This window comes from Echiichthys vipera, assembly GCF_963691815.1.
Source record: "Echiichthys vipera genome assembly, chromosome: 20".
NCBI classification, from domain to species: Eukaryota; Metazoa; Chordata; class Actinopteri; order Perciformes; family Trachinidae; genus Echiichthys; species Echiichthys vipera.
Genome location: NC_139845.1, coordinates 18,244,975 through 18,256,293, shown reverse-complemented (window position 1 = coordinate 18,256,293; position 11,319 = coordinate 18,244,975). Strand labels below are relative to the sequence as shown.

At 41.9% G+C, this 11,319-nt stretch overlaps 1 protein-coding gene across 1 annotated transcript in view; it reads left to right on the top strand.

Annotated features, from left to right (window-relative positions):
- Window positions 1-7,700, top strand: part of LOC310962451 (basic helix-loop-helix ARNT-like protein 1) — a gene marked incomplete at its 5' end in the record, with an annotated part of 28,732 nt that extends 21,032 nt beyond the window's left edge. The window contains 8 exon segments of the mRNA XM_083934921.1: window positions 1,741-1,975; window positions 2,419-2,525; window positions 2,663-2,813; window positions 3,016-3,068; window positions 3,168-3,279; window positions 4,086-4,176; window positions 5,680-5,767; window positions 5,892-7,700. Of these exon segments, the coding sequence (XP_083791047.1) occupies window positions 1,741-1,975; window positions 2,419-2,525; window positions 2,663-2,813; window positions 3,016-3,068; window positions 3,168-3,279; window positions 4,086-4,176; window positions 5,680-5,767; window positions 5,892-6,049 (995 nt within the window). The 3' untranslated portion in view covers window positions 6,050-7,700.
- Window positions 7,701-11,319: the final 3,619 nt, after the last annotated feature.

Here is an 11,319-nt window from a genome sequence, read left to right as displayed (position 1 = left end):
CGCACACCCAAATGGCTAAGTTTCTCCTTGATCGGTAAGCTAACGTTCATGTTTACTTATCTGTAACGGCTAATGGTAACTGTCAGTCAAACTCCTCTGCAATACTTGTTTTTATGGTGCGATTTACCTGAGGGGATGGGTTCAAACAGGCTCAAACTGACTCCGGTCTCCTGTGGGCTATTGGGCCGGGTCCGACCAAACTGGCAACAAGACTGCTGGAATTATTTTTTGTTGTTGCCATTACAATCTTGAGACACTAGATGGAGGTGTTCTGCTCATTCTCATTGATATTCAACCTTTAATTGATTAACAATGCGTTTATTGAGAATACTCAGCCTCATAATCTGATCGTGAGTCAAAAGCCCTACAACAGTAACATTATCTTGAATTATATTCGATCAGTTTGACCAAAGTAACATTCTATCATTCTATCTATTGGTGACATTCTAGCACGACGCTCCTCTTTCAGTCACGTCTTAAACGATGAATAATATTGAGAGGTTAACTAGCACATTTTTGTCTTCAAATCAAATCAAATCATCTTCAACCGCTTGTCTGGGGTCGGGTCGCGGGGGCAACAGCTCTAGCAGGGGACCCCAAACTTCCCTTTCCCGGGCCACATTATAGAGCACATTTTAATCAGCCAACGGTCGACCAAAGTGCTGTACATCTCAGCAAGACAATACAATACAACACAACAGGAATAAAAACAAACAAACACATAAAACAAAGTAGACATGTGTCATGCTCAGCCCGAATTAAAAGCCATGGAGAGCAGGTGGGTCTTCAATAAGGACTTAAAAACCTCCTGGGTCTGGGCTGATCTAATATGCCAGGGCGAGCTGTTCCAGAGCTGAGGGGCAGCCACCGCAGAGGCTCAGTCCCCTCTGGTTTTTAGTCTGGTTCTGGGGACTTCCAGCAGCATTTGATCTGCTGACCTCAGCGCTCTGGCTGGAGTGTGACAATGTAAAAGTTCTTCACATGGTATTTGTTTACAATAAGAAAAAATATGTAATGGCAGTCTTAACTCCTAAAAAGAGGTCCCTAAATGGTCACAAGATACACCATTTGGGCATGCGTTTTAATGCCGTTCAACTCCTTTATCTGTTACTAATTCAACTTCCTATTTACCACCACAATTATTATCATCACTGTTGTCACATTGGCTGTGCCTGTTTCTTGCTCCTCCTGTGTATTAACTGCCATAACTTGTAAGTCATATTGACATCGCTTTAGCTATCACTGTAGTCACTGTTACTTCTGTGGTTGCTTGCATCTCTGGAAGGGTGTCTGTCCTTGTCTCTCTCTGTCCATCTGTGTGTCTTTTCTCCCTTTCTCTCTCCTTTTCTTCCTCCCCAACCGGTGCAGACAGATGTCCATCCTCCATAGAGCTGGGTCTGTCCCACGTTCCTGCCTGTTATAGGGAAGGTTTTCGTTGCCACCGTACTCTACGGAGGAATTGTTGGGTCTATTTAAATCATAAATAAGTCATAGAGTGTGGTCTTTACCTACTCTGTAAAGCGTCCTGAGATAACTGTTGTTATGATTCGACACTATAAATAAAATAAAAATAAATGTATATAGTGGTCCTGATATATTGTCAGTCAATTATAAAAATAAAACTTTCTAATGAGTAAGTGTGCTCTTTTGTCATTCTCTATACGTACAATTTTACAGACAATAATCACAATATGATATTTTATTTACTAATTTTACTTGTACCTGTTTCCGTGGCCACAGATACGTCTAGATACTGTACCCTCCACTGCACTGGATACATGCGGACTTGGCCCAGCAGCCTCCTGGACTCAGAGGGTGACACTGAGAAGGACGCCTCACACCTGACCTGCCTGGTGACGGTGTGCCGCCTCCTCACTCACACGTCCCACCAACCTCCCAAAGATATCAACGCCAAGCCCGTTGAGTTTGTTACCCGCTGTACCATCGACGGAAAGTTCACTTTTGTAGAACAACAGTGAGTTTCAGCCTCTATCTACACAAGTATCCATTTATCCTTCTGTTGTGAGTCTTGCCTTTGTCCTGAGCACACGGACCCGCTGAGAAAGAAATGGCAGAGTTGTGGTGAGGAGGCCTCTCAGCTTTGTCAGTTCGACTGTCAGTGGAGATAATCCTTTCTGTCTTTGCCATTGTTTGTCAGACGGAGCGTCAGTGTGCATCTTGAAGGCGTCTCATGAAAATCTCTTCTCATTTATTTGGGAAGTAATTTCATACCACAAGTATAGTGAATCATTTGATCAACTTTCCCATATGCGTGACTGCTGAATGTTACATGTGGAGACGCTCGTTTCATCATTTCCACTTGTCACTGTTTCTGAATCTTTGCAATCCTGAGGGACTGTGGACGAGACCGAGAAAGCCGGAGTGCTAAACTCCCTCTGTGTCCTCTTTCTTTCCCAGAGCCACCACATTTATCGGTTATTTGCCGCAGGAAGTTCTCGGCACATCATGTTATGAGTACTTCCACCAGGACGACCTGCAGCACCTCGCAGAGAAACACAGGCAAGGTGATGGAGCAAAGCAGCCACAGTCGGAATCTTTAATTCGACAATTGCACCCGAAAAAAACAAAATATCCATGTAAGACTTGACCTTTTCCACTGTTTTGGCTCTGTGATGAACACTCGTGTCCATTCTCTTGGCAGTTCTTCGAGGCAAAGAGAAGATTGAAACACAGTGCTACAAGTTCAAAACTAAATATGGCTCCTATGTTTCACTCCAAAGTCAGTGGTGTAGTTTCACAAATCCATGGACCAAAGAAGTTGAGTTTATCGTGTCTGTAAACAGGGTTATCTCGTAAGTATTGATTCATTTGTCAAGCATTACCTGCCGCAGACACAATTTCAAACAAGATTCAATCCTGAAACACTCTACTTGTCCAAAAGCCTTTGTTTCTGTGTTAATTTAATACACACATTGTACTCCTGATCATGTTGCCATAGCACAGCTTTACAATCATGGGTATATTAGCAGCATAAATACGTGTTTGCACCTGCAGGGGGCCTGGTCACACAAAAGATGGGGAGGCCAGCAGCTCAAAAGCTCTTCAAGGTAAGAAATGCACACTATGTATTCATATAGGCATTAATCCCTTGTGTGTGTGTCTTTTTGTAATGTAAAGGTTGATTCTACTGTCCTCTTCTTCCACAGAGGACACAAAGCAAATACCCATAATTCCCAGCCTTTCTAGCGGTGTGGGCACAATGATCTATGCAGGCAGCATAGGAACGCAAATCGCAAATGAGCTCATCGACGCCCACAGGTAGGGGTGTGTGTGTGTGTGTGTGTGTGTGTGTGTGTGTGTGTGTGTGTGTGTGTGTGCGTGTGCGTGCGTGCGTACACCATTATTTCTATCTCAAGGTGTGACCGCAATCTGGAAAGAATTCAACAAAAACTACTCTCTATTCTGTTTATTTAAGGTAATAACTAAATACTAATACTTGTTTTCCACATACATTATTTTCAATTTCAATTTATCTTTGAACAAATATAATATTATTTCTGTTGTACAACACACCAAAAACAGTCCTGTACAGGAAGTAGGTCAGTGTTGCAGCATTGTGTAACCACAAATTTAGAAGATATTATAATATAAACCCAGTAGTGGTGATGGAAACAGGAGGCGTGGCACCACTCAGTGGACAATCTTAGCAACTGCACTACACTATATAAAGAAGGGAAGCAATGCTGTATAAACTTCTAAGTCTCATTTTATTCTTTTAGTCAAAACATACACATAATATTCACATAAAGTTAATTACTTATGTGGGTATGTCCAACAAGAAAAAATTGGGAACCACTGACCTAGAAGAACCAATTGTGTATTGATCAACAGCTGGAAATAGTCCCCAACAAATGCACTATTGACTCTTGTCTACGTAAGTCACCATGCTCAAAACTACAGTGCCCAGCTGTTTAAGGAAATGTTGACCCGTTGTTAAAGATTTCCATCTTCAGTGAAAATGAATGGGCATGGGGCTGATTGTAGCCTGGCAGGAACCCTAGTTTGTGTGATAAATATGGCCCAATATATATAATAAATTAACATCTTTGAATCACTGGACTCAGGGTGAACTCATCTCCATCAAGCGGAGCTTCCAGTCCGTTCGGTCAGGCCCAGGAGAAATGTCCACTGGTGTCCCCACAAACCAGCACAAGTGTGAGTCTCATTTTGTTAGTGTTTATAAAGTCAAGCCATTATCAGTGTGTGTCGACCTTCTGATCAAGGCATAAATTTCACTTCAGAGGCAAGTTTTGTGTGTTTTGTTGTTCTTGTTTTACTGTCTGCTTCAAAGAGCTTTTATCCATGTGAATGGCTAGGGAGTTTATATAGAAGTTAACTTTTAAGGAACAGGGTTGGGCGATATATTTTCCAGCCGGTTGAACCATCAGCCCAGCAACTGGCTTTTACCGGTTTATTCACCCTGGTGTGTGTAGTATGCTGATCAAAAAATTAAAATAAACTCACAAACTGTCAAGAAAAGACATATTCTTACACTTATTTTCCTTTTTAAACACAACAACAATACAACCTTCTGAATTCACATTTCTCTCTTTCACTGAACCCATGTTAGCTTAATGACCTCATTAACTCATCAAAACACAATTCATTCAAATTGGACAGAAACTGAAGAAAACTCACCAAACCCGTCTTAGTGAGTTGGTTGAAAGGAATCCTTTATTCACCAAATAAAGCCCTATTCGGACGGGATTAGATTTACCTGGGGTAAGGTCATATTTACCAGAGGTTTTAGTCCCGTCCAAACGCACCATTTCATTAATTATTCTGGAGGATGTCAGTAAAAAACAAGTTGATTTTCACCTTCTGTAAACGGTCCAGAGAAGATACCTGATTACGACCCTCTGTTGATATTCTGTCATATCCTGTAAATACGTAGTTTCCACGTATTTTTGAAGAAGCACGCTTCTCACTTTTTCTCTATTTTGTCCTTAAGTTTCGTGTTTAGTGAGTTTTGTGACATTGGGAAGCTACGTAACACGCACATGGTGACAGGGAGGTGACACAGTGCGTAAATCGAGTAACCCCTCCCACCTCTGGTAGAATACAGGGATTTTTTTAATCCTGTGCATCCTGAGGTAAAACTATTTTAACCCGCCTGAATGCGGTTTTAGATGTGAAAATATGCCGTCTCTAAATGCAGTTCTCCCCAGCTGTCTGTGGAGCAGCAGCCGCGGTGTACTCAGTCATCGCTGATAGCTCATATATTGGTCCAATAGCCCAACCCTAATATGTAATTGTAAACTCTAACTTTGGTGCTATGTGGTTTTTACAGGCAAATAAAAGCAAGTATTTCATACATTGTACATTTTCGAGCAAATAAATGATAACATGGGGAGTTCTGGCACAAAATTTTCCATTACAAGACAATTAATTGAGTTTGCCTCCTTGTGTAACAATAATATAAAATACTGTTACTTGTAATAGAATGATTGCACTATACTACTCCTATTATTTGAGCTGTATTTCTACTCACATGTCTCTATAACGGGGCAGGACATTGATACATGCATTAAATGTGTACATTAAGACAGCGGCTACTTCTCTCACTTGTACTCCTTAGTTTAATTACACACTCGAGTGGAGAAACGTGACATGCCTGACCCTGTGCAGTGTTTTAACGACACACACAATATATTGCAGGCGTCCAGCAGAGAAGAGGCTGCAGGCAATTCATCACAGTCCCAGTGTGACTCGGGGACAGCAGCGGGCGCCAGCAGCGAAAGTTCAGGTACTGTCAGCAGGATAAACACAAATTCAATCCAACACATGACAGGTTTCCCTTTACTGCTCTGCAAAAAAGAAGATGCACTCAGAAAACCTGTCCTTTTTCCTCTTTGCTCTGTATCATCTAGGTGAGCCATCCCAGCTGGACTTGGACAGCATGGTGGTGCCGGGCCTGAGCAGCTTCAGCAACGACGAGGCAGCCATGGCGGTCATCATGAGCTTGCTGGAGACGGATGTAAACATGAGTCAGTCAGGGGACTTTGAGGATTTACACTGGCCTTTCTAGAGGGTGCACAGACTCTGAGCTCTCACACGCTCTTGTACTGTTTTCCATGGGCGTTCACTTGTTCATTCTGCGGTCGACTGAGCTGGCATTGCACAATTGAAACCGCTGGACTTGTACCAAAGGCTGCTACATGTCGTACTTGGGAAAGCCGGGCCGATAGAAGGAGTAAATACAAATGACTGTTGCCGTGATCCTCCCTGGCTCTCGCCTTGAAGGAATGTGGGGTGAAAGTGTCCCGGAGCCTGCGGCGATTCAGTGTCTTCCTTAGTGACACTTCAGCTTACGTCCAGACTCTCCACAACAGAACGGTTTATCGAATCTCCTCCGTTTGCCCCCGGAGTGACCGAGGTCTGGAGGACAATGAGACTCCTGCCGCGTACAGTGCTGCTGGAGAAACTCCTCAAACCTTTGACATTTGTGAAACCTTGGGTACTCAGTGATGACTTGTTTTTCATAACATGATCTGATTGTTCCATTTTTTTATTCTGTTTTCCACATTTAAAGTCATGTAAAAAAAAAATGCTCTGCTGATTGATGTTTGTCTGATATTGTGTCCAGTAAGTATTGAAATATTGAAGAAGTTCTTCTCTATCCCTTTATTGAGAACTCATTCAATATGCAAATATGGCGAAGCCTCACCCGCCATCACTACTGGTCCTGTTTGGAAGGTTATAGCCGCCACACAAACTACACAAACTGTATAATTTTAAATGACGTCCAGATGATTTAAATCATGTCGCTATGTTCATACATTATTGAGAAAGCCTGCATGGATTTGTCAGCGCACATCAACCATCGTGTAGAACTTTTACTGGCCGAGCACCTCGCACACTTTGAGCGGTGTAGAACCATCATAACATCTGAACCAACTAACTAATAACAGCTGGTAACAATGAGCACTAATGCTGTTTCGTGGCGAAAAGTTTTACTTTGGGACTGTTTTTAGTGAAATAAATACTTGAATACTGACAGCTGTTTACAGTTTTGGTCCCAGGATAAATAGTTGGCATGGAAACAGGCTCTGCATTCAACTTTTAATTAATTAAATTAATTAAAACACAAGTTTTGTGTGTGAGGTTCCTCTGTAAACAGAAGGACGCTGAACAATACATCATCAGACGTATAATAACTAGTAATGAATCAAGCTCACATTTAAACATCTCAGATTCCCAGAATGATCTCACTTTAGCAGAGGAATGTAAAGATAGCCTGCTCGGTGATATCCAAATATCAGTAACCGTGGAGAAAAACACATTTCTGAGTGTAAAGTTTTCATATTGAATGCGCACTAAAGGGGAGCCTAATTATGCCTATACTGTGTTCACATATCACATATTTATTGTACTCCAGATAGTTCTGTGAAGGTATTCCCCTGGACACTGAACTCCTGGGAAAATGTGGAAGGTTCACTGTAAATGTTTTCCAGTGTTACCATGTTTTTAGGCCAGAGTTTATTACTGTTGAGTCAAGTCTTATATACCCCTTCTTCTTACCCTTCCCTGCCCCAAAACAGTATTTGAACAGCCTAAAACAGCACAGAAATGAGCCATAGTATTTGAGTTGCTAGGGAGACAATGCTGTTGCAGTTTATCTATTCCTGTCCCATTAGCACAGCAGCCTTTTGCAAAAGTGAACCTCACCTTGAGCCATCTCACTGCCTATTCTGGATCCATTTTGATTGCTTTGTTACATTTGGGTGTAATCCAAAATCAAAGAGCAAAATGAAAAAGGCCAGAATGCAATGCAGCCACAAGATAGGTTGAGCTGTGTCAAAGGGGTGTGGCCACAAGCATAAAAGATCACATTATCAAGCTATTTATTTAGGAATGGAACCCATTAACGCCTGTCATCTGGGGTTGGCAGGCTAAAAACACTGTAAGAGTATGTGAGAGGGGATGCTTTTACTTTGAAACTCAGTGACTGGCCTTCATACTGCACCTGTAAACTCTGGTTATATCACTGGTTCCTCTAATCTTGAAAGTATAACGTGACTGTGTTGCCTTGAACAGCGTTCAATTGTAAATCAACTGTGCTCCCTTTGGCTTTAAAAGCAAAACTGCTGGGACAAGATTTGCTTTAGCCATCAGTGCATTTAAAATGGACACTAAATCATATTGAACATACAGTGCTATTGAAAGATAAATGTCTGATATTTGTATGTATAAATTGTTGTTGATGTATCTGCTGTAACAAGGAATGGGGGTCTTTGAAAGTAAAACCAATTTTTCATAAATGATCTGAATTTTATTATGTCTAATTTAAATGTTGTCATATCATTGTGAGTAGCTGTTATATTTGCCACAGGCAGAAATGTCACGTGCAGCTCCTCAGTTGCTCCTCAGCTGAATCCTGTATTTTAAAAAACAGGCAACATTGTAAAGAACTGTACAGTTATTTAAAAATGTTTGAGTCCTCATTTAAACAATGCTGAGATAAAAAGCTACAACAAGATCATTTATTGTAATATTTATTGGTATTGATTTTACACAATGCAATTTAAGTCATATATGCAGGAAACCAGAATCACTGTCAAGATCACTTATAACATGTTAGATACTAATAAAATCCATATTTTTTAAGAAACACGCTGTCCATCCACACTGGTATATCACATGTGCGTTAAGTCCGCGAGTGAATATGAAGAGTGATACTTTTGTAGCCCTGTGGTCCTGACTTTCATTTAAATTCAGACATTAAAATGTTTCTGTTGTAAATAAATAGCAGTTCATGAAATGAATGTTTAAAAAAAAAGTTGGATTATAAAATAACAAAAGCAGTGCTTTTATATGCAGTTAAAAGTCAGAGGAAAAGTGTTGTGGTGTTATTTTAAAAATCATTCACAGGTTACTGTCAGCACAAATGTCAGGAGACAACCTTTATTTGTTTGGCAGTGAAGCCTCTTTTTTATTTTCTTATCTTTGAACGTCTGTAGAGCCAGTCGTGTCCTCACCTTCTTCAGGTAGCTGGACAGCTGTGAACTGTAAAGTAAAACACTCCTAACTGCCAAGACTGACAGAGAGTCGTCCTGTAGTTGATGTGCGAGAACTCTGAGAAGCTGTCAGAGGTAAATTCATGTGTTTTGATGTCCTCTGTGATGTTGTGTAATTGTAATGTGTTAAAAACCAGCTGAATTGCTAATCGCTGCAAGCCTCTAGCTTAGCCTGCTCATAGACTCATCTCATCTCATCTTCAACAGCTTATCCGGGGTCTGGTCGCGGGGGCAGCAGCTTTAGCCGGGGACCCGGAACTTCCCTTTCCCGGGCTACATTAACCAGCTCTAACTGGGGGATCCCGAGGTGTTCCGAGATCAGTGAGGAGATATAATCTCTCCACCTAGTCCTGGGTCTTCCCCGAGGCCTCCTCCCAGCTGGACGTGCCTGGAACACCTCCCTAGGGAGGCGCCCAGGGGGCATCCTTACTAGATGCCCGAACCACCTCAACTGGCTCCTTTCAACACAAAGGAGCAGCGGCTCTACTCCGAGTTCCTCACGGATGGCTGAACTTCTCACCCTCTCTCTAAGGGAGACTCCAGCCACCCTCCTGAGAAAACACATATCGGCCGCTTGTACCCGCGACCTCGTTCTCTCGGTCATGACCCAGCTTTCATAGACTCTCACATGGTAAATTCTGCATTGCAGTTAGCAATTGCTAATTTGTTTAAGAAATACTCTCGTTTATTTGCCATGAATAAGCCTGTAGCTAAGTTACTGAGTTGAATAATGTGATTCAGGACCGGACATATGCCATAAGAGGGAGAGAGTGAGGAGCGGAAGAGAGTGAGGAGCGGGAGAGCCCTGGACCGTTGGAGGGAGACTCTGCTGAAACTGCACCTTGCCTTTTGCCCTTTTCCCCCTCTTCACCGCTGACTGTTACTGGACTTGTGAGTACACTATTAACACTTTGCACATGCCTTTTGTTTATGCTGGTTCAAACCCAGAGTTCGTTTCCGGCCTCAACTCAACAAAACTCAACTTTATTTACTTTTCATACTTTTCTGTAGCAGAACAAAACAAAAGCAAAACACATTTTTTTTAAACATTTCTATGGAGACTGATTCGCTTTTGTGGCCAACCTGTGTGGCCATTCGATGAACTGCAGTGTTTGCACTTCCACGTTTGCTTAATTTTTGCCGTTTGGAAGCTAACTGCATGTAACATCCTAGCCAGCTAGCCACGACAGCCCACCAGGCTAGCTGGCTTACCTCCATTAGACAGCACAGTTTATTCAAGAGCCCTATTTTTACAGCTGACTGTGAAATCATGCATCTCTACAGGTATGTTTCATACTATAAAAGTGAATGCAGGGCTCCAGATTAACTTTTTTCACCAGGAGCACAATTTTAGGTCTAAAGTTTCAGTATTTTCTTTACAGGGGCGTTGATTTTAGCAGAGCGCTGTGGTGGTGCTGCAGGTGTCTTTGCATAGTACTTGTGTTAGGGGTAAAGTAAATAAAAGTAAGTTGCATTCATGATGTCCGCAGCTGTCCGTGTATGCGTCCGTTTGGGAGTACAAACGAGCCCTAACCCTAACTCTACGCATGTTGTGTAACATAAGTAAAATCCCTCAGAGCGAGTGAGGAGCTCTGAACCGACGTGTGAGGCCAACAGCCATTTCCTTTCTCTCAGAAATAGCCAAAGCAGGGAAACGTTAGCTGCCACTCCTGTGATCAGGATGAAAATGGGAACGATTAACCAGATGCCGCCCCACACCTCTCCATGACAGTCACCCATGACACCGCTCCATGATGGCATCAATAGGCCTCAGGCCCAATCCCCCTGTTAGTGTCATACCGGAATCAATTCTGCCAAGTCAAAGACAGAGATGATCAACATTTCATCCCATCTTAGACTCTTGTATACTTTAAGAGGAGATATGCGTTTTAATAGATACATTACTTATGACCCCTTTAACATTATATAAATAGTTACAAATGACAAGTTGGACATTTGTTTGTACTTAAAGCTTACATAGACTATTGTTTGTGTGTTGCACGAGGCTGAAAAACAGTGAGAGGATTATTTTTGGAAGAAATGTCTTTGAATGTGGAGCATGAAACCCTGCTGAGTTTTGAGGGTATTTTCAGACTTTCACCAGATGTCTGTTTTGTTCTTTGCTTTTAGGGCATCATTTGCACCACAAAGGCGAAATAAGTGCAGTAATTAAAGTAACAAAGTTTCAGGAGAGAGATGTTATTATTCAATTCTTTAAAGCTGTGATGACATTCTGCTTACCTCCTTTGGTTTGATGTGAATACACTAATCTCAGAGCTGA